Here is a 22,017-nt window from a genome sequence, read left to right on the forward strand (position 1 = left end):
GCTAAGCTCGGAAGCCCGGAAGAACAGAGGAGCATGGCGGCCATCAGTGGTCCGGTGTTGCTGGGGTGAAAAGTCTGAAGCAGACAGCTAACAGAAAGTAGGCCTGGGTTGTTGGGTCCTATCAAAGGCTTTCTGATGCATTTCAGTAGGGAGAAAATTTTTAGTTAAAAGAGAAATCGGAGCATGCCAATAAGTTTATATTTTATTCTGCAGGTGACAGAGAACCCAGGTGTAGACAAATGGAGCTGGGAATAATGTGATTGGGATGGGGGAGGACTTCCTAGCATGTTACATGGGAAGATTTGGAAGACGTGCTGCATGTCTTCCCTTTGCCCCTGCAGATCCATCCTGGGCCCTCTGGCTTCCTAGTTGGCCAATGGGATCCATGGGAGGAGACTGGGAGGGGGAAAACCAAGGAGGTCTGGATATTTACTCCTCAGGATCCCTCCCTTTGGGGGTCACTGTGGGCTGGCTGCCACCCTCAACCCAAGATCATAGTTCCCTCCGGGTGGTTCTCTCTCCCGCTCCCTCCTGCTCTCTTAATTCAGATAATTGCTCCCTTCTTTTGACTTTTCAGGCCTAGAGCGTGGGAACCTGCTTTCCTGCTGGCCCAGTGTACTGAACACTATTCTTTGATTGGTATTGCACACTATTCCTTGTGGCTTTCCTATACCCAGTCGACACTTTGTAAGTTGTCTCTACAAACTGGAGTGTGCCATTTGCTTCCTGCCAGGTTACAAACTTTCCTCTATTCTCCAAGTTCTTCTGGCTTGTCTAACAGTCAAATAGAGATGAGACAGATTAGCAAGAGGAAATAACCAAATTTAATACACACGTATGAATGGGAACCCCACATGCATGAGAGAGTCAGAGACCCCACATGCACTAGAGGTTCAGAGATAGAAAGGGAGCATAGGTATATAAGACACTCTAAGCTAGGGATAAGGGAATGTGCCTTGGGGGTTTCAAAAGGTCATTGCGGGATGATAAGAAGTACAGACCTTTAGTAAATAGAAGTTTGTGCTGCCCTATAGATAGGTCAAAAGATATTATCTCTGATAGTCTCTTATGGGCAAGACCTCTAATTCAAATTTGTCCAGGTAGGTAAGGGGAGGTTGGGAGGCAGAAGTTTCTCTTGAGCCTGCAGCTAAAATTGCCTTTAACTCAAAAAGATCTGCATACCACAGATGCATATCTTCGGGTGACTGGTTCTGGACCCCTGTGTGAATAGAGGCTGGGTGCTCAATAAGGAGGCCAGGGTTACGTTCGGAGTACAAGATCAGAGAATCTCAAAACTGTGCCAGGGGTGTGACAGTGGGGATGAAAAGGAAAGGGCAGAGACAAGACATCCTTAGGAAGTCAAATCAGTAATATTTGCTAATGAATTTAAAATAGAGATTTAGGGAGGGGAAAGAATCTAGAATTACTACCCTCTTGACATCTTAGGAATTGGTGGCAGGTGATGCCACCACTAGGGGAGCAAGCGTGAGTTTAATTTTAGACACGTTAGGTTTGTGGCGTCTGGATTAGGATGTCTAGTAGACAGTGGATTTATGAAACCAAAGTCAACGTAGAGGTGTGGGCAAGTGAACTCAACTTTGGACTTCTCAGATTATAAGTAGAAAACAAAGTTACGAGCATGTATGGAGTGCCCCAGGTGGGCATATAGGGGAAGGAAGAGGCCTATGAATCGAGAAAAAACAACCAAGGTGATAGAAAAACTGAGACCACAGAGTATCAGAAAGGAGGGTGAGAGGGTCAGGAAAGAATGATGGGAGCGCAAATGCAGCAGGACATTCAAAAGGACAGGGCTAAAAAATGCCCTTTGGAGCGGTGTGAAAAAAGTCATAGTTAAACCAGCCTCCAATGGGTTAAGGAGCAAAAGAGACATATGAATATAGGCCACTTTCGAGAAGTTCATTCGACAGTTAACGGGAAGAAGAAATACAAGGCAGCAGATGGGGGAATGCAGAATCCAAGGGAAGATTTTTAGTTTGTCTTTTTCTGATGGGAAAGGCTTAAATATGCTCATGCATTGGGGTGGGGTGGGGCAGACAAAGGAGATGGAGAAAGTCTCTCCTGAGAGAAAAGGGGTCAAGATGTAGTAGCTAAGGAAAGTGGTTAAGGTTAAAATAGCTGCTGAAAGGAGTAAGTGTGGTCGCTTCTTAGAATAATGGAATCGTCAACAGAGTCGAGAATATGGCTGGGTTGGGTATTCTAATATGTAGTGGCTGCAATATAAATATATAAATATAAATATATATATATATATTTACAATATGAATATTTTAAACATTTTCCTCTGCAGTGCTGGGAAGCCCCAGGGTGGAATGTTAAATCAGTTGTGGGGAGAAGGTTGCAAAAAAGGTACAGTTGAAGGATAAAAGGGAACGAGAGTTCCTGATAAAAGAAAATATACCCGAGAAGGGACTGGATCACCTCTAATCTTACTCCCCTCCAACCTTTTCTCCAACATCCCGGCTAGAGTGATCTTTCCAAAGCAAACATCTGCTTCTCTTCCTGAAAATCAACTAGCATATAAACTCCATAAAGGCAGGGAATTTTTATTTTCATTTTTAAACTTCTGCATTCCTAGAGCCTGGAACAGTACCTGGCACACAGCAAGCGCTCAATAAAATTTGTCAAACGAATGGCCCCCTACAGCTCTTAGACAAATTCAAACTCCTTAAGAAAATCTACAAGGCCTCTCACAATCTGGCCTTTGCTTTTATGAAGACTCAGAGGACACGAACTTTGTCTTGTTCTTCCTTATAGCCTCAGAACAGCACCTGCCATATAATAGGCATGTAATAAATGTGGATTGAATGAAGAACTCCCTCCCACATTCCAATGCAAACTCCATGCTTTGGTTTTACTGAATTCCCTACAGTTCCTAGAATACACACTATTCTCATTGAGAGGCCTTTCTATAAGCTTTTCCTACTGCCTGTAAAGGGCCTCCTACCCCAATCCTCACCACTATCACTATGTGGCTGTCTTTTTACATGATAGGTAGAATAACGGCCTCCAAAAAGAGGAAATGTTTGTCTCTCAGTCTCTGGAACTTGTGAATATGTTATTATACATGGCAAAAGGATTGTGCAGAGGTGATTAAGGACCTTGAGTTGGGGAGATTATCCTGGATTACCCAAATAAACCCAATCTAATCACGCGGATCCTTAAAAGCAAAATACCTTTCCCAATTGAGGTTGGAGGGAGATGTGATGATGGAAGAATGGTAAGAGGGATACAACATTACTGGCTTTAAAGTTGGAAGAAGAAGGTCCTGAGCCAAGGAATATGAGCTGCTACTAGAAACTGGAAAAGGCAAGGAAACAGATCCTGGAGCCTTCAGGAAGGAACACAGGCTGTTGACATCTTGATTTTAGCCCAATGGGACCCAGATTGGGTTTATTATCTACAGAACTGTAAGATAATAAACTTGTATTGTTTTAATCCACTACATTTTGTGGCAATTTGTTACAGCAGCAATAGCAAACTAATACACCCTACAACGAATTTTCCAGGAAGCTTCCCCAGAGTCCCTTCTGGGTTTGTCTAGACACACCTGATAGCCACCTGGATTGTTAACGCTCATCACAGTGTCCTAAGTGTGTGTGTGTGTGTGTGTGTGTGTGTGTGTGTGTGTGTTTCTGAATTGAGAGGGGTGGAGGAGGAGGGTTACTAGACTATAAATTCCTTAAGGACAAGGAAATCTCTGTTGGGATTACCTCTGAATCTCTAGGCTTAATGCGTTGTCTGATCCAAAGTGGTGCTCTATAAAGACTTGGTGAGTGAGTGAATGAATGAAGACTTTGATTCAATTTACAGGAAGAGAGTGAACAAGCTAGGCAATGGAGAGCTTGAGAATTTAAGACTTTACTGGTAAAACAAGAACTAGGTTATTAGTCTGAGAGCAAGTGGTTGAAATGAATGGGAGAAGAAGATGATTGAATCTATCCATCTGTGCATTTGGGTCCCATTGGGCTAAAATCAAGATGTCAACAGCCTGTGCTCCTTCCTGAAGGCTCCAGGATCTGTTTCCTTGCCTTTTCCAGTTTCTGTTCTCTCAGGGCTCTGCTCTGGGCTAGGGCTGATTGTAAAATAAATTCTGGATAAAAAGTGAAAAAGACAACGTTTGTAACATTTTCATTTTTAAATCTTTCGGTAGACTTTCTCCAGAAAGATTCAAGTGTCTCTGAAAGATAATGGATAGTAGACAGTGCTCTGTAAACATGTGGTGGTTAGATTGGTTTTCTCAGTCCCATCGACTTTCACTGGCTTTGAAGTCGGTCCTGCTTTTTCCCTACACCTTTTCAGTCACCCAGCACATCTGAGGGCTGCCTGTTTCAGGGAATGTTTATGCCAGTGTCAGAGCTCTTCATACTGTGCAAGATTCTTGGGCTGTATTCTCAACAATGATGGTTGTGGGAGAGAGGTTGGAGGGCTCACCAGAAACCCAGACCACTCTCAGTTTGAAGTCATTCGGCCAAAAACACTAAAAAAGACTTCTGTGTACCACATGTCTTCCTGGTGCCTTGCAACAGCCTCAACTCCAAAGACTAGTGATGAGGGATGACTAGGTCTCTGAGAGTAGACAGCTACACTTAATGTTGGTTTGGGAAGCCCTGGGAAAGCCTCTTGAAATTAAACCCTTCCCACTGGCCTAAAATTCCACTGTTGGAGTTGTGCTTTCTGGCTCTTCAATACAATTATTCAACTCACAACTCTCCCTGCGCTGGATACCCAGCCATGCACCAGTGTGGGACTCTCATGATGAGGACACAAGACTTCACCACCCAAGTAGGTGCTCCCAAGTTCCCATGAAAACAGTTCCAAGGTGCAACCTCATGAGCCAAGGCTTGCCGTCTGAAGGAAAAGTACTGTGTAACAAAAGTGGCCAATGACATACCAAGAAGGTGTGAGAATTGCAAGGATAAACCTTTCTTGCTCCACAACTTTCCCCAGCTCTGACACAGAATTGACGGTGATTTTTTTTTTCAAAGACAGATGAGTCTGATGAGTAGGACGGTAAAAAAAAAATCTCTTCAAAAATTGGTGGGAGAAATTAAACTTAAGAAATGAGTCTATGGCCATGCCACCCTGAATGTATCCGATCTCGTCTGATCTCAGAAGCTAAGCAGGGAGGGGCCTGGTTAGTACTTGGATCGGAGACCACCTCAGAATACCAGGTACTGTAGGAATAAAAAAAAAAAAAAAGAGGAAAAAGAAAAGAAAAAAGAAAGAAATAGGAGGGGTGGGCTCCAAATATAGAATCTGTCGGTTTAGACTGCCCTCTAGTGGGAGAATTAAGTTCGTCTATATGAAGCGAGAAGCACTCAAGAAAGAGTCCATACTAAATAAGGAACAAGATAGCAGCACTCTTGGTGGTGTTTGTAATGCAACACAGAAAAAGCTGATTCAGTTGATGCGACCTCAGGTGAGATTTTGCAGTGTTAACAAACTCAATTTTCAATTTAACTTTCAAACTTTCCCATTGCCTATATGATAAAATTATTCTCCTTAGCCCAGAATAAACCTCCTTAGTCTCCAATCTGACATATATTCTACCTCCCTCCAGTCCAGCCAGATTAATGTAGTACCCACCTGGCAAACACGGCTTGCTCTCCCCACTTTCTTCCCAAACTTACTGTTTCCTTCCCACTGTGCCTAGCTCACTGCTGTAGAAATAGTAGGTACTCAATAAGCAACTTGCAGGGTTAATCCCATTCAGTTTATTTGACATTAAGAAGCAGGTTTATTATCTATAAGGAAAGGGAATACAATGTAACAAAGTCATTGGACAGGAAAAAATACCCTGAAGGCCCCTTTATTCTTGCCCCTTTAACTACCTGTCTTAAAAAAAAAAAAAGTAAGGTATAATAACATTTCCACATTTGGTTTATAAAAAGAGAGCAAGAAGTTTTTCCTTACCTAACACAGCAGGTGTTCAAGAAATGTCCAAATAAATGAATGTCTCTCCGGCTCATTGCAATTTCTTTTGTATGCCTGTGACTGTTGTTTGAACTCACCTCTGACCATGTGTTCTTGCTGAAAACTTAAGAGCCCCGCCTCATTTTACAACCCCTGCCTTTCTGTCCATTCTCATCTCTTGCCATTCTGGTACTTGAATTATTACTGCAGTTATTCCTTTGTTAAAATTGTTTGCTGAAATGTCTGCCTTCTGTGAGCAGGATCTGTGTCATATTTCTCTGATCCTAGAGCTAGCACAGAGCCTAAGCAGTAACAGATGATCAATAAATGTTTATTCAGTTAAGCCATTCCTTCCCATTGCATTTTGAGTTTGCCACTTCTAATCTTAGCTACAGTGGGAAAAGTAACAGATTGGTAAGATTTTCCATTTAGAAAGTATCTTACAGGTCATCTAATCAATTTTCCTCATTTTATAAATGTGGAAACTCATTCCTGTTCAGGATCACACAATTTTCGGGTCTTTGTTCTAAAAGAATCAGACAATTGTAGGAAAGAAATTTCTCCAAATGAGACTGAGCTATTTTGTTGTTCATTGTATTCAGAAGCCATAAGTTCCCAGAAACAAAAATGAATTCCCTTATCAGTCTTTGAAATTTCATAATCCTCTGTTCCACACCCTATGCGTCAGAATCGATGAAACTGATTTTAGGAAAACTAGGCCGATCCTAGAGATTTCTATTCTTAATATTGTATGTTGCTCCCAGTAGTGCACACTATTTACTGTTTTGGAAGGATTCATCTTGTTAGTCTGACTTAAAAACTGCAGCTTGTCTGCAAGACAGGGAAAGGCAAAATTTTAATCAAAATCTAAATTAAAGGTCTAAGCTCTCCTTTTAATGTAAATTCAGAACTACATTTCCAGCCACTTCTATTTTCCTATATTAGCTCCTCTATTCATAAGTCAAATGTGTCTTTCCTTCTGTTGTGCTAAGGAATGCTTATCTAACAGCTGTATCATCTAGTGAATGGAAATGTATTTTCATTAAAGAAAAAGATACTGTAAATTGGTTCAGTAGAATAAGTGAAATTAAGAGGTCCTAATAGGAAAGTGATAGATGGAAGACAGAAGAATTACAATAAAGAGGTTGCAACTCTATTTCTAAATATTCAATGTTCATCTTAGTTGCCCATTTATCTGTAATTTACTATCATTTAGTTGTGGAGAGTTTAGTAGATATTGACAATTTATCAAACGAAAAATGTCAAAGAACTTGAAGAACATTTATTAAATAAGTGGAGAAAAAATAGAAAAGCAAATGTTCATTTTTCTCTGTCTTGCTGAAAAAAAATACTTTAAATCGAATTGAGATCTAGATTTAATTTTTTGACGCCATTTATTAGAATTATATTAAATAAACAGAAAGCAAAAGGTTTTCCAGAGCGCCCGGATAGCTCAGTCGGTAGAGCATCAGACTTTTAATCTGAGGGTCCAGGGTTCAAGTCCCTGTTCGGGCGTCGGCAACTTTTCGTCCCTTGAAGGTTACCGAATACACGGTAATCCGAACGTTCGAATTTATTTATATTTTAAATTGAATTCATTTGATTTTTTTTATTGATTTCAGGACATGCTAGGTAAAAATGTTCTCGGGAGAAAGAAAAAAGAGACTGTAAAACTTAGTTTCTGGGAGAGCATGGAGTTTTGCACGGTGCTTTTCCAGCGAGAAATAATTTTTTTTTTCTCAGATTGCTAATAATTGAGGGGGGGGGGTGGGGAAAAGGTAAAGACTAAAGTTAAAGTAAAGCGCCCGAACAGGGACTTGAACCCTGGACCCTCAGATTAAAAGTCTGATGCTCTACCGACTGAGCTATCCGGGCCCTCGTCGTAAAACTGTGCTACCACAACACCTTACATAAGAATAAGGAACCTTGTATAATCAATTTTTTTCCGCCGCATTTCTTGACGCTATTTTAACACAAGAAAGTTCGGATTCATGTGCCAAAGCAAAACACAAGACCTAAATCATGCCGCTTTTGAAGCTCCATAGTGACACCAGATCTATGATACGATTGAAAACAGGGTGGGTGTGGGTTCTAAAACCTACCCGACAACAGAAAAAAAAAAAGACTAAGAGAATACAAATACCCTGTTCTGAAGCTATTGGATTGAATTGTATAATATAAAGTGGGAGAAAGGACTCTGAAGAAGTATGGCGAGATTGTCTTGTAATTTTAAGCGACAGCAAACCCCGGAGGTCACCAGCAGTGACCATGGGGGCAGAACCCTATTAAGCCGCGGAGACCGGAAGGTCGAAGATGCTAGCAAAGAGATTTTATTGATCTTAGTATGGGAGGCTCTTCTCTACAGCCACCAGTAACCTGAATACTGCCCTCTGCTACAGCACTGGCGTTGAGAATTGTAGAATACTTCTACATAAATACTTCTACATGGGTTCTCTTATTAGGTGCCCCCGTTTGAATCCTTACTACCACTGGGTGATCTTGGGCAAATTACTTCTCTGTGTCTTAATGATGCACAACAGGGCAAATTTCCTTGAGTTGGGAGCAGACCAAGCCCTGCACCAAATAAAGAAGAGAGTCCTTCTGGCGGAGAGTGAAGAAAGAATTCAATACACGCGTCAAAGTCAGAGTCAAAAGGAAAGTTTAGTAGAAAAGGAATAACACTCCACAGAATGTAGTCTCCTCTCAGAGGCAGAGAGTGAGAGGGACAGTGAGAGAGAGTAAAAGCACTGTTCAGAGAATTCAGTTTATATATCTTTCTTTAGTTCCTGTGAGTTATAGTTTAAAAGACTTTGTTAACTCATTTCCTTTTATATGGACATACAGCGAGGAACAGGAAGAGTATGTAGCTTGAAAAGGTAAGAATATGTAGAGTGAAAGGCCTGCTGGCAGTTCTCAGTCTTTAATCCTTAGGTTCCCCATGGTTTTAGCCATAGGGAGTGACTCTTGGTTCCTGGTTCCCCTTCACAGGTGTGGAGAATGGGTTGTTAGCAATCCCAGCAGAAATTTTCCTTTGTTCTGATGGTGTACTCTTGGCTTGGCTGGAGGGCTGATTTCTGCACGTTGCAGTCTCTGATTGTGGTTTTAGTAACAATTTTAATTCTCTTGCTTTCCCCCTACATTATCAGGACAATAGGATGATTGTGAGAATTATATGACAGTTATATATATATTGTTTATAACAATGCCTGCCACATAATAAGCATTGAAAAAAATCTGTGTATAAGTAGATCTGTGCGGTTCAAACCCATGTTTTTCAAGGGTCAGCTGTATTCCTTATTTGGCATGGCTTCAAGCCCCCTTGCAACCATAGTCGCCATCTTCTCAACAAGTACCTGTTTGCCCTGTTTAGAATGTGGCTCCCAGAACTAGATACAGACCCACGCAATATAAAATGGGGCAATGCCCTTCCTTAATTTGCACATTGCACCTTACTCTATTTCTGGCATAACCTCCCCTGTAGCTGGGAGGTCCAGAGTTCTGTAAATGAGCTGAAGAATTAATTCCTTTTTCACAGTTGCTCTCAGACAGCTTGAAGTCAACAACCACCCTTTTCAAAAAAAAAAAAAAATGGAAGGGGCGTTTTTGTGTGTATTACTATCAACTATTTCTCCTCTTTTTGTGCAATTAATTTTACATTCTCAAACAGGAGATTGTTTTGTATCTTTAAAATAGTATCTAGTTAGTTTAGGTCCCTTCCTATTGTCTCCTGAACTCTTAGAATTATGATCCTGTCATGCAATTCAGTTTAAGATCAACAAATCCTACAAGCACCAGCCTAGAAAATTCCAAAATAAGTGAGACCTGCAATCTATCTAGAGGAGTAGTCAGACTTTCTAGGTAAAGAGAATGTGTTAAATTCAGTAAGCGATGAGCTGTAGTTAACATTGCCTGGAGTTTTGATCAACATATTTAGTTTCCATTTAAAGCCTTGATAGATACATGTCAAATAGGACCTGGTTAAGAATTATGGTTGCCACCAATTCATGATTAATCAATAAATATTGTAAATGTATTTTTCTTCTGATTTTCTTAATAATTTTTTCTTCTCTAGCATGCTTTATTGTAAGAACACAGTATTTAATGCATATAACATACAACATTTGTGTTAATTGATTCTGTTATCAGTAAGGCTTCCAGACAACAGTAAGCTATTGGTAGCGTTAAAAACAAAACAAAACAAAACAAAAAACCACAGGCCCAAAGTGGCATGGTTTGTGCTCACAGCCCATGAAGCCAAACCTAGATTTAATGCATGATCTAATTACAGCTGCAATCTCTTCTAGACAAAGAATCTTAATCAACCATTATGGGGTTTTCTGGTCAAGCACCAGGAAGATAATGTCATAGGGGTCCTCTCCATCCCCCACAGAAAGAAGAATCAATCTGCATGATAAAAATCCTTCCTAGTCTCTTTCCCCAGAAGAAAATGTATGTTGGCCCCCAAATAATCCTTTCTTGTGTTTATTATTAGCTTCCTTGCTTCATCTTTCTTCCTATAAAAATCTTCCATATTGTATAACACCTCAGAGCGCCCTTCTAGTTGCTAGATAGGATACTGCAGGATTCATGAGTCGCTTAATAAGCCAATTAGATCTTCAAATTTACTTGGTTGCATTTTACTTAACAGTAGTTAAGTTTTGGAGGAATCAAAAGTTAAAAGCAGATTTTTGACTGCCTGGGCCGGAGCCCCCAACCAGCTCTTATATTTCAAGAGTCAACTATAGTTGAACACTCTGAGGGAATTTTTAGCCTGTAGAAAAACAAAGGAGAGTTAGGGATGGGAAATGGTAGTAATGTAGGAAGGAAGCAAGAGAATTAAAAATGTTAAATCAAGCTACATTCAGAGACTGCAATATGCCGATCAGCACTACAGGCAGGCCAGGAGGGCACCTTCAGAATAAAGGAAGACTTCTGGGATTGCTAACAACCCGTTCCCCACATCCGTGAAGGGGAAAGAGGAACCAACAAAGTCTTTCCCTATGGCTAAAACCATGGGGGACCTAAGGATTAAAGGCTGGAAGTGCCAGCCATCCAGCTTTTAGGCTCATACTCTTCCTCACCGTATGTCCATATCAAAGGAAATGGTAACTAAAGAATGACATATAAACTGAATTCCTGAACACTCACTCTGTTTCTCACTGCCTTTCCACAGCTCTCTTGGCTCCTCTCACTGACTCTCACTGTTGCTCTGTGCCCTTACTCTGTCCCACTCACTCTGCCTCTGAGAGGCGACGACACTCTGTGGAGTGTTACTCCTTTTCTAATAAACTTTCCTTTTGACTCTAACTTTGGTGTATTAAACTCTTTCTACACTCTCCACCAAAGGACTCTCTTCTCTCTGTGCAGGGCTTGGTCTCCTCAACTCCTGAAAATTTGCTCCATCCTGCATCAGTAGCTGTTTTCAGATAACTAAATAATAGTTGTATTGGAAAGAATGAAGCCTTATTGTTCTCCAAAATGCAGAACTGAAACCAGTAGGAATTACAAAGTAACAAAATTCAGCTCAGAAAATCCTCTAAAATTTAGAATTAACCTGAAATAAAATGAGGTAGTTGAGGGAGGTAATGCCGTTTGGCACCGGCAGAGGTTGAGGACAGTCTGCCTTTTATATTGGGAGAGATTAGATGACCTGGTTGTGAGATCCATATAAGCTCCATCTCATTGTTCTCTGCATCTCACTTTTAGCATTTACCACATAGCTTTTACCGATCCGAGTCTATACTAGTCTTATCTCCCCCAATTAGCATCAAAAGTAGGATGCTGTTTCCCTTCTTCAGCTTCCTTGGGGGAGTAATAATAATACTGAAGGACAGAGGGAATGGGGCTTTCTTGATTAACTGACGGTTGCCTCTGATGATGCTTTTAAATTTCTCCCTTCCCAGTTTTTGATCTCCTAGGACACGTCTGCAAATACCACGAGACCTCGTCAGTTTCTGAAATGTTCTGTATTGAAACCTAGCAACTCTTACACGCCCAGCACCCGCGACTCTCTCTCCCGGACCGAGAATCTACTCTATGGTGGGCAGAAAGCATCCTCTCTAGCTCTCTAGTCATCCAGTTGACCATCTATGGTTTCGGGAGGCCTCGCCGGAAGCTCTCCTGTGAGATGGTTTTTGGGAGGCCGGAAGTTGCGCTTTCATTGCTCGCCGTTTTTAATTGCTCCTGAGGCCTGCGGACCTGTGACTGACGTCCGCTTTCTCCCGCGCTCGGTGTGGGAGAGACTCACGGAGTGGGAGTAAGGTGTGGCTCTTGGGTTTCCTCGGCGCGGCGCCGGGAGGCAGGAGCGGGAAGTGGAGAGCGGGGAGCGAGCGGCGGCGCGGCGGGTTCCGCGGGCCGCGGAGCCGGGAGAGCAGGCGGGAGGAGCTTGCGGCGTGGGTGGCAGCCTTGGGACTGTCGCGCCGGGCGGAAGAAGGGCTGGTGGGGAAAGGGTTGTGAGATGAGGGCCTGCGGAAGATAAAAATGGAGGCGGAGTGGCAGGATGCCAACAGGCTGCAAGCCTAAAATCTAAATAGTCATGTTGACAGTGTTTAACTGGACGCAGAATTCGAGGAAAGAAGTGGGAGTGAGGGAAGCGGGGAGATGTCTTAAGATTTTAAGGTAGTGATTTTCGGGGCTGCGTACCATCTGACTCAGGCACTTGCGCGCTTGTTTGAAGAATGCTCATTTTGGGCCACACCCAGACCTCCCCGAACAATGCTAGGAGCTGGGGCTCCGGAATATGTATTTCAATCAGCACACCTCTCAGTTGATTCCTGTACACTCTTGAGTTAACCACTGTTTAAAAGTGACGCCTGGAGAAAATGGTGTTGCTCTTTCCTCTTATCAATACTTGTCAAGATCACAGCTTTCCATAGTCTTTAAAAAACTAAAAGAGTGCCTGTTTTAAAAAATGCACTCAAAACCGAAGTGTGAAGTTAATCCGTCATTCCTAAGTGGTTTCTTCCTCAGGCTAGTTACTGTTAACTGATTACACCCTTTCTGAATTTTCTACATATATTCACATTTAAGCAACAGTGGGGTCATTTTGTGTGTATGGTTCTGAACCTTAAGTTTTTCAAATAATATCTGGGCAGCTTTACATAAAGCATAGATAAAGTACTTTCTTTTAAAGACTTACATAGTATTGTTTATAGGCTTGTACAACAGCTTCTTTAACCGGTTCTCCATTGATGGATTTTTAGGTTTTTCCTGGCGTGTTGTTTGTTTTGCAAACTGCTGAAGCATATACTCTTGCACACACTTCCTTCCCATCTTTGTAGGTGCTTGCTTAGCAGACCTGGTAAGAGCTAAAACGTAGTAGTAATAGTTTAACGTACTGATAGTAATTTTTTAAAAGAAAAAAAATTTTTATTATTCTTGTTTAAAAAAACCAAAATTCAACCGAGTAAATTTGAAGATCTAATTGGTTTTATTAAGAGATTCATGAATTGGGCATCATCCCATATATCAACTAGAAGGGAGCTCCAAAGAGTTGTACAAAATGGAAGATTTTAATAGGAAAGGGTGGGGCAAGAGAAAGGAAGCATTAGTTTAATTTATATTTTATTTACATACAGGAAGGATTAGTTTCGAACCAGAACACCTTTTAAGGAAGAAAAGGGAATGGTTTTTATGCAGATTACCTCTTTCATTGACCACCTTACTAGTTTGACTAGAAAATTCCAGAGTGGTTGATTAAGATGACATTTCTGAAAGAGGTTGAAACTGCAGCTCTGTCAGGTATTAAATCTAGATTTGGTATGATGGGCTTTTAGCATAAGCAATGCCATTTTCGGTGTGTGAATTTTTTCCTTTGACTCTCTCATGTATTTAAAGAATCAGAAAATAGTGTTTAAAAGAAGTCCTTAGAGCTTTAAAGAATTGATAAGAATGATTACATCTGCTAACTTCTGACAAGTTTTTGTTTTAGTCTTAAAAATCACAGTTGTCATCAAAGATAAAGGTTTGAAGATGACATGTAGGAGTCTCTTGGACTAAATGAGTATAGGATAAAACCCACTTGTCATTGAGAGATGAATAGGACTGCTCTTTCTCTCTAATTTCAGATCAATAGGGCACACAGATAAAAACATAAATATAATGTAAGTTTTTTAATAGATGGGCTCTGGTATCATCATTCTCCCTTGTGGAGTCACTCAGAAAAGCCTTGACCAAGGAAGTGACTTTTGACCAGAGTAGATGAATGAGTAAGAATTTTTGAAAACAGTAAATAGAGCATAGGAGAGAAGAAAGGACAGGTGCTAAGGCAGTGGGTTTCAAACTTTTTCATCGTGACCTATAGTAAATCAAGTTTACATCATGACCCAGTATACATAGAAGGGGTAATGGTTAAGAGCTCTGGCTCTGCAGACCATAATTCTGGGACAAGTTATCCACCTCTGCCTCAGTTCTCTTCTGAAGATGAAGACAATGGTAATCTACCTCTTGGGTGCTTAAGCACCTACCCTAAAGGTGCTTAAGCGTGGTAAGTGTTGGCTCTTTTCAGTAACAGAAACATATTCCACAGACCAAAGCTTAGCTTTGTTAATTCACTTTAATTTTCTGTTTGATTTCTTTAATAGAAGGGAGGCATAAGACCAACTGGGATACAACTTGTAGTTTGAAAAATCTCAGTACTAATAATACTGAGAGGCGAGTGGTAAAAGGGTAGAAAAATTCAAGAAACTTGAGTTCATTATTCAGAGATTTGGAAAAGAGTACGGAGGTGGAATGGAGAGTTACGCCGAAGACAGGTTATGAAAGCTTATGGACACACCCCCAGTGAGGCTGGTGAGTTTTCATTAGCTCTACAGGCACATATAGCAGTCTTTCACTCTTAAAACACGCAGAAACCTAGGGTATTTTGGCTTGCCCTGAGGTATTCCTAGTTCTGATGTATTGTGGAATGAAGTGGAATTGGCTTCTCTTTCAATAAACACATCTCTCGAGGGAGAGTCCTTTTGAAAGCATGCAGAGAATAGTGCAAAAAGGACTTTCTTTCCTCATTCATTTAAAAGCAGGTGTTTTCTTTTAAGCTTACTGTAGTCATTTGTAGTTTATTATTAATGGAAAGAAACCCCCAGAGAGCCAGAGCATTACAGCTTAGTGATACCAGTTCTTTTATGTAACTGGAATATTTTCTGAGAGTACTAGTTTTTTTTAAGATAACAGTAAACAAATCTTGTGATTTCTTCCACATTTGGTATATACCATTCAACAAGGTCATTAAAACCTATTTTTTTAATTTCATATTGTTTTTTCTACTTTTCCTACCTTTTTAATGAACTGTTTAAAGCATATCAGATATGTCATATATCATGTTATCTCTTAAGAAATCAGGATTAAAAAAAAAATTACCACAGTGCCTTTCTACTACAATCAACAGTTTAATAGTATCTCATACTTAGTTCATAATTAAAATTTTCCTGGTGGTTTAGGGGGAAAAAAGACATAGATGGCTTGTTTGAATCAGAACTTCAGCCACATCCACACGTTGTGTTAGGTTTATACTTAAATCTCTATAACAGTCTCCCCATTTCAACCATACTCTTCACCGTCCAATCCTGTAGAATTTCCTACATTCTAAATTTGGCTAGTTGTCTGCTTTAAATTTTGTTTACTTCTCTACTCTCCATTTTCCTACAGACAAGTAGCAGATCTAGAAGCTTGATTAATTTTTTTTCCCTCCAAGAAGGCTTCATAGGAGGTACTGGGTGTTTTCTATTCACATCAGGAAGTACATACTGTGTGAATGACCCTCTTTTAGAAATAAGTTTGGCCAGTGGGTTAAGTGCTGTAAGCTTGCGCCATGTATTTTAACTCCCTCCCCCCTCCAGTGTTTCATGTCAGTGGTTGCATCTATTGTTGATGCAACATTTAACCTGAGACTAGAAGGTTTAGTATGAGTCAGTCTTGTACAGAACTCACTGTGCTCAAATGAAAGAACAATGTGTGCAAAGGGCCCGAAGCAGGAAGCTATGGTCCTGTTTGAGAAATGAAAAGATCAGTGTGGCTGGGGCACAGGGCACATGGGAAAGAACAGCGCAAGTGGAAAGACTGGCAAGATGCTGAGGGGCTGGACTCCATGTTTATCTTTAGAGCATTAGCAAGCTAGGGAGCAGGGCCTGACACTAGGATATTTTTGTTTTTGTTTTTTTTGTTCTTTTAACCCTGGCTTTGGTGTACAGTTTTGATTGAAGTGGAGTTAGAGACTAGTTAAACGTCTACTGCAGTAATGCAGCCAAGAAGTAACACTTTTTGGTTTGAGGATGTGGTCATGAAGATGAAGAGTAGGGGTTGTTTTGAAAGGTTTAGGACTTAAAATCTTATAGGTTTGATGATATAATAATGGAGGAGGAGGGAGAGATCAAGATGACTCCTGACTTTGTGGTTTGAGCAACTGAAAATAACTACAGTTGATCCTTGAACAATACAGGGATTAGGGGTGCTTACCTCCCCTCCCCCAGTTGAAAACCTGCATGTAACTTTTGACTTCCTCAAAACTTAAGACTAATCTATACTATTGAATGGAAGCCTTTTGGTAACATAAACAGTCGATTAACTCATTTCATATTATATATATATATATATATATATATATATATACATATATATATATAGTGTGCTGTATTCTTACAATAAACTAAAGGAAATAAATGTTATTAAGGAAGTTATAAGGAAAATACATTTACAGTTACTTATGAAAAAAAGTCCATGTGTACAGCATCAAGTGTATTCACAGGCGGCATGGTATAGTGAAAAAGGATAAGCTTTTGACTTGGACAAGTTACGTGACTTCCATGGCTCATAGACTAGTGTCTTTTTAATGGCACAAGACTTTCTGCTAGTGTTAAAGCAAAGTAAACATGGGAAGAGTAGGACAAACTGAAATACTAAATAGATCCATATATATCAGTTACAATAAATGGACTAAATTCACCTAATTTGACAAATTGGATTAAAAATCCAAAATCCAGCTATATCCTTTTTACAGAGGGCACACCACAAGCTTAAGGGAGTGTAAAACATTGGGAAAATGCATACATGAAAATGCTAACTATAAAAGAAAGCTGACATGACTATGCTAACAGAATGTCTTAATTGGAATGGAAAGAATCACTACATAGTAATCGTTGTATAATTACAGTTCACCAAGAAAATATAGCATGTATACCTCTGACTAAAAATCCTTAAAATAAATGAAGCAAAATTGATAGAACTACACTGGGATAAATGGACAAATCATCACAGTGGGAAATTTCATTGCATTTCAATTATATATAGGTTAAGCTGACAAATTAACAGATATATAAGATTGTAAAACAACAAGCTTAACCTAGTGAACAGAGACTTTTGCAAGCATACATTGCAGAATTGATTAAGTAGACCATGGTGAAAGCCATGACTAATGGGATTGTGCTACAACTTTACTAAGGCCATGATGTCACTATGTGATAGAAAATTTTCAGCTCCGTTATAATCCGTGGGACCACCACCATATATGTGGTCCATACTTGACTGAAACGCCCTTATGTTGTTGTATGACTGTGGTGAAAACCTAGAAACGACTGAAATGTCCATCACGCACTAAAATATTATACAGCAGTCAAAATAAAAAAATAATAGTATACTGCTACATGGATGAACCTTGAAAACATTAAGTGAAGTAAGCCAGGCACCAAAGGACAAATATGGCATGATTTAGCTTATATGAGGACCTAGAATAGGCATATTCATGGAGACAAGAAAATAGGATAGTGGTTACCAGGGCATGGGGAGAGGGGACATTGGGGCGTTATTTAATGGGTACAGAGTTTAAGTTTGAGAACGTGAAAAAGTTCTGGAGATAGATAGTACTGATGATGTACAATATTGTGAATGAACGTACGTACTATCACTGCATTGTACACCTAAAAATGGTAAATTTTGTTTACCACAATTTTTTTTAAAGAACTGTGAAAATTATTTTAGTGAAACAAAAATCCCTAAAATTACAACATACCTGCCTTTTTTTTTTTTTTTTTTTTTTAAGTTAGAAGCAACTAAACTATATAAATGTCCTTTTTAGGATTCCATTTGGATAATCAAAACATAGGATTCAGGATGATTGTTGAGGGGAGGCAGGTGAATGGTATGGGGGATATTATGGTTAGGTATAGACTGTCAAAGAGTCTTAGTTGGTGGATGCTTATTGCTTTATTAAAAAGAATCAAGTAAAAGTGGGCCATGTATAGATAAACAATGAGAGTATGTCTTAAAAGAAAGGATTGTGATTAATTCTGTGCACTTGAGGTCTAATGGGAAAACATAAATGCTAAGTGGGAACTTAAGAGCTTTTCTGAGTTTGAAATCTTGACTCCAGCAATTTATTATATGGTCTTGGGCAGATAACATTCCTATGCTTCTCTTGTCTCATCTGTTAAAGATAATAATATTACCTATATCACAGGAGTATTTAAATATTAAATGGGCTAGTATATGTGCCTGGTACAGAGTAAGTTCTCTGCAAGTTTTTACTATTTGTTTGGATTATCTAATGCTATGTAATAAACCATTCAACAATTTAGGGAGTTGAAACAACAACCATTTTACTTATTTATGATTCTGTGGGCTAAGTTGCATGGCTCTTCTGGTGGTTTTGCTTGTGTTCTGTCATTTAGCTTTAGTAAACAGGTGTCAGCTGTGGCTGAAATGTCCCAAGATGAGTGTTGCTTAGGAGGATATGCCTGGAAGGCTGGGGCTCAGCTGGACAACTGAGCCTGCCTCTCCACATGTTTTTTTTGTGTGTGGTCTCCAGTAGAGTAGCCGGATTTCAGAGGCCTCCAGAAGTACAAAAATGAAGCTATGTGGCCTGGAACTGGCACATTATCACTCCTCTGTGACAAAAAAAAAAAAATTCTGACATGTTTAAATTACGGTGGCCAGAGAATGAGAGAAAGAGAACAGCTTGTTAGCATCTGTGGACCAGCTTTGAGGAAAGACTGCTCCCATTTCTGTACATCTGTTGGAATTTAGGATTAATTTCCAGGTGACTATTACTGAGATTATTCGAAAGACTGGCCAGGTGTCATGGAACCCCAGGAGCCTTGCTTCTTACTTACATATGAACTTGTCTGCTGCCCACAGCTGATCCATGGAACTTTCTTGGGAGCTCTGTGTGCCTATCCCAGAATTGGCCTTACTTTCGTTTCTCCCACTCCCTTTATCTCTAGATAATGTAAATTCTTTCAGAATGGCTTATGTCTCCCTCCCTCCTACTTAATGTATAAAAAACACTCAACAGCTCGAGGATGGTGGACATGTTGTCTTTTCACTTTGCCATGCTGCTGGTAGTTCAGACTTCATGCTTCAGAACCTGGTCTTTCTTGATGGCAATGGCCTAATAAATCTTTCTTAAAAAAAAAAAGACTCCGCTCCTTGGAAATTGAATTTTTTGGTTGAACAGCTGCATTCTATTGATTAAATCATGTCCCAGAACCAGTTGGGAGATGTGGCTCATTGGGGACCATTTTTGGAAATCCTTCACACTATTATTGATATTTGTATACAGCATAACACTGTAATATATGTATATATATATTAAATAAAATTGTCAGTTTAGACACTAGGGATATATTAATGAATGAATAAAGACAAATCTCTCCCACTTGTAGCTCATTTTTCACATGATAAATAATTAAAATATATAGCGTGTTGGTAACAGGGACAGGGAAGAAAAATAAAGCGGGAAGGAGACAGGGAATACTGGGAGTTGAGAGTTGCAGTTTTAAAAATGGGTGCTCATGGAAGGCTTCATCGGTAAACTTGACATTTGAGCAAAGATAAAAGGGGGAGGAGGTTCAGAGCTTGAGAGATAAGGAAAGGTGGAAGCAAGATGACATTTAGGAGGCTAATGCAGTTAGGAGGTGAGTGGCTCATTAGTGTAGTGATGATGCAAGTAGAGGGAAGTGCTTGGAAATATTTTGAATCTGCAGCTTCAAAATTTATTTTTGAACTGGATGTAGAGTGTGAGAGAAGAAGAAATTAAGGATGGCTTCAGGGTCATTGACCTGAGCAACTGGAAGGATAGAGTTGCCACTTAATGAAATGGGGAAGATTACAGGATTAGCATGTTTGGGGAGAACCGGATTGGTTTTGAAGGTGACCGGAGTTTTGACAATCAAAAGCTGCCTTTTAGAATATTGATTTTAAACTACTTATTCAGAACTAAGACTCAGAAAAAGTCTTTCGACCCTCTCTCTTTTCTTGCCTAAGAGATTCAAATGGAAAAACCTCAAGGAAAGAAATCTTAATTCTAGTCACTTTATCCTAATCTGATTTGACTATGGTGTCAACAGGGGCTGTTTACTAGACAGCCCCCCTCCTCCCCCGCCCTTTGGTTTCTGGGTTGCTTAGCAAAAATATCTGTCATATATGTTTCTCTCTTCCTCAGTTACCTATGAATGGCCCATTCCCACTTTTGAAGTCCAAGATGCTGTCCCCTCCCCTTTTCTCCTTTGTCCAAAATGTCATATATACCCAGTTTTTCATTCTTATGTGAATTCACCATTTGCATGTATTAAAATTGGATTTTTCTCCTATTAATCTGTCTCCATTAATTTGATTATTAACCAGCTAGAATAATTTAGAAAGTGGAAGGATAGCTCCCAGTCTATAAGGTTTGAAATGCTAATTTAAAGCTTGCTACTTTAAAATTGTGAGTTACGCTTGTATCCTGTTAGACTTCCCTTTCTGTATCAAGGGAAGCTGGTAGAAGGGAAAAATTTATACTTTGTAATAGTAAGTCTTTTCAAAAGAGTGAGGAATCTTGTTTGTTTTAGCCAGACTATTTGTTGATTTTTCTAGGTTCCTTTCACCCTTTAGCTGATGTGGCTTGTTATTCATAAATTTCAGATTGTCACATTTTTTTACTTAAAAAGCTTGAAGTAAACTCAAGATTATTTAAAAATTTGTTTTCCTTTCCTCTAGCTTTTTTTTTTTGGGGGGGGGCAAGGAGAAAAGGTAGGTGAGAATTTTAAATTATGTCTTACTCTATTTCAATTCATGCTTTATCTTTTTTAATGATATATGTCCACCTTGCTTTAACCCATTTTGTAGGTATTTAGTTGCTATTGACAAGAGAAGAACTCTAAATTACTGCTGCTGGAGAGAGAAAAAAAGCAGAAAGAATTAACCAGTTAATGGCTGTGGGCCAATTAACAAAAGACCGCTCACATTTTTGAGTGTACGTTGGAGCTTTGACTCAGTCTCCAAGCGTCCATTAGCCGACCACTAGACACCACTGAATCCTGCCTGCATATGCATAAACTTTCTGGACTGTTGCCTGTAAACAATCAAAAGTAGTAAATATTTCTTCCATACAGACTATGCTCCTAACTTAGAACTGCCCCTACTTCACCTTATTCCTCCCTCCTGTTAATAAGAGCAAACATGTAAATTCTTACCGGGCTACGCACAAACAGTGGAACTGAGGGAAACAGGCTTTGCTAGATTTCTCCGTTTGCCAGGTTTAGTTTATATTGGGGTACTAATGTTCCCTTCCTTTAAGCAGAATTCTTTTTGTCAAGTAAAGAGGGGAGGGCCAAAGTTTCTTTCTGAATTTTTTATTTCTAATAACCAGCTTAACAATCAGTATTGTAAAAGGCATATTTTGAGGTGGCAAAACTTCAGTCCCCCTCAGTCCCACCTTTGAAACTTAAAAAGTTTCATATTCCAGAAGCTAAGTTGGTAGATTGCATAGATGATGTGTAGGTGTGTTTTTTGCAGGGTCTTAACTAGAAAGTGATCAGAAGAATATTAAGCACCTAGGCATGGATTTATTATATTGCATTTGCGTGGGGTGTTCTGACATATGTGTCTTTTTCCTGCTGGCTGCTTTTTTGTAAATCCCAAAGAGAATTTTCTACTTCAGAAGAATTTTGTAATTTTTCTTTTTTTACCCTTTAGGTTTATCGACAGACTTAGTTTCTTCACTGCCAAAATGACTTCGCTTTCTACCTCTGCCCAGTGTTCAACATCTGACAGTGCTTGCAGGATCTCTCCAAGGCAAATCAAGCAGGTAAATCATTTTTAATCATTCCTATT

At 39.7% G+C, this 22,017-nt stretch overlaps 1 protein-coding gene, 2 non-coding genes and 1 pseudogene across 8 annotated transcripts in view; 3 read left to right on the forward strand and 1 right to left on the reverse strand.

The window, feature by feature from the left end:
* Positions 1–5,085: 5,085 nt before the first annotated feature.
* LOC118613049 lies at positions 5,086–5,204 on the forward strand (annotated as a pseudogene).
* Positions 5,205–7,376: 2,172 nt separating this feature from the next.
* On the forward strand, positions 7,377–7,449 carry TRNAK-UUU. Its single transcript has one exon. It is a non-coding gene; the product is annotated as a tRNA-Lys (tRNA).
* Positions 7,450–7,736: 287 nt separating this feature from the next.
* On the reverse strand, positions 7,737–7,809 carry TRNAK-UUU. The gene has a single exon. It is a non-coding gene; the product is annotated as a tRNA-Lys (tRNA).
* Positions 7,810–16,575: 8,766 nt separating this feature from the next.
* The window catches only part of MDM4 (MDM4 regulator of p53), a 28,764-nt gene continuing 23,322 nt past the window's right edge, over positions 16,576–22,017 (forward strand). For 2 of the 6 annotated variants that reach the window (XR_004955085.1, XM_036234413.1), the window contains exons 1-2: positions 16,576–21,157; positions 21,880–21,991. Coding sequence is in view for 2 of the 6 variants with exons in the window: in XM_036234413.1 (XP_036090306.1) it covers positions 21,914–21,991 (78 nt within the window). In the remaining 4 variants the exon portion in view is untranslated. The remainder of the gene's footprint in view (positions 21,158–21,879; positions 21,992–22,017) is intronic. The other 4 variants (XR_004955087.1, XR_004955088.1, XR_004955086.1 and 1 more) reach the window with 3 other exon arrangements.

This window comes from Rousettus aegyptiacus, unplaced genomic scaffold (assembly GCF_014176215.1).
Source record: "Rousettus aegyptiacus isolate mRouAeg1 unplaced genomic scaffold, mRouAeg1.p scaffold_m13_p_17, whole genome shotgun sequence".
In the NCBI taxonomy this organism is placed as follows: Eukaryota; Metazoa; Chordata; class Mammalia; order Chiroptera; family Pteropodidae; genus Rousettus; species Rousettus aegyptiacus.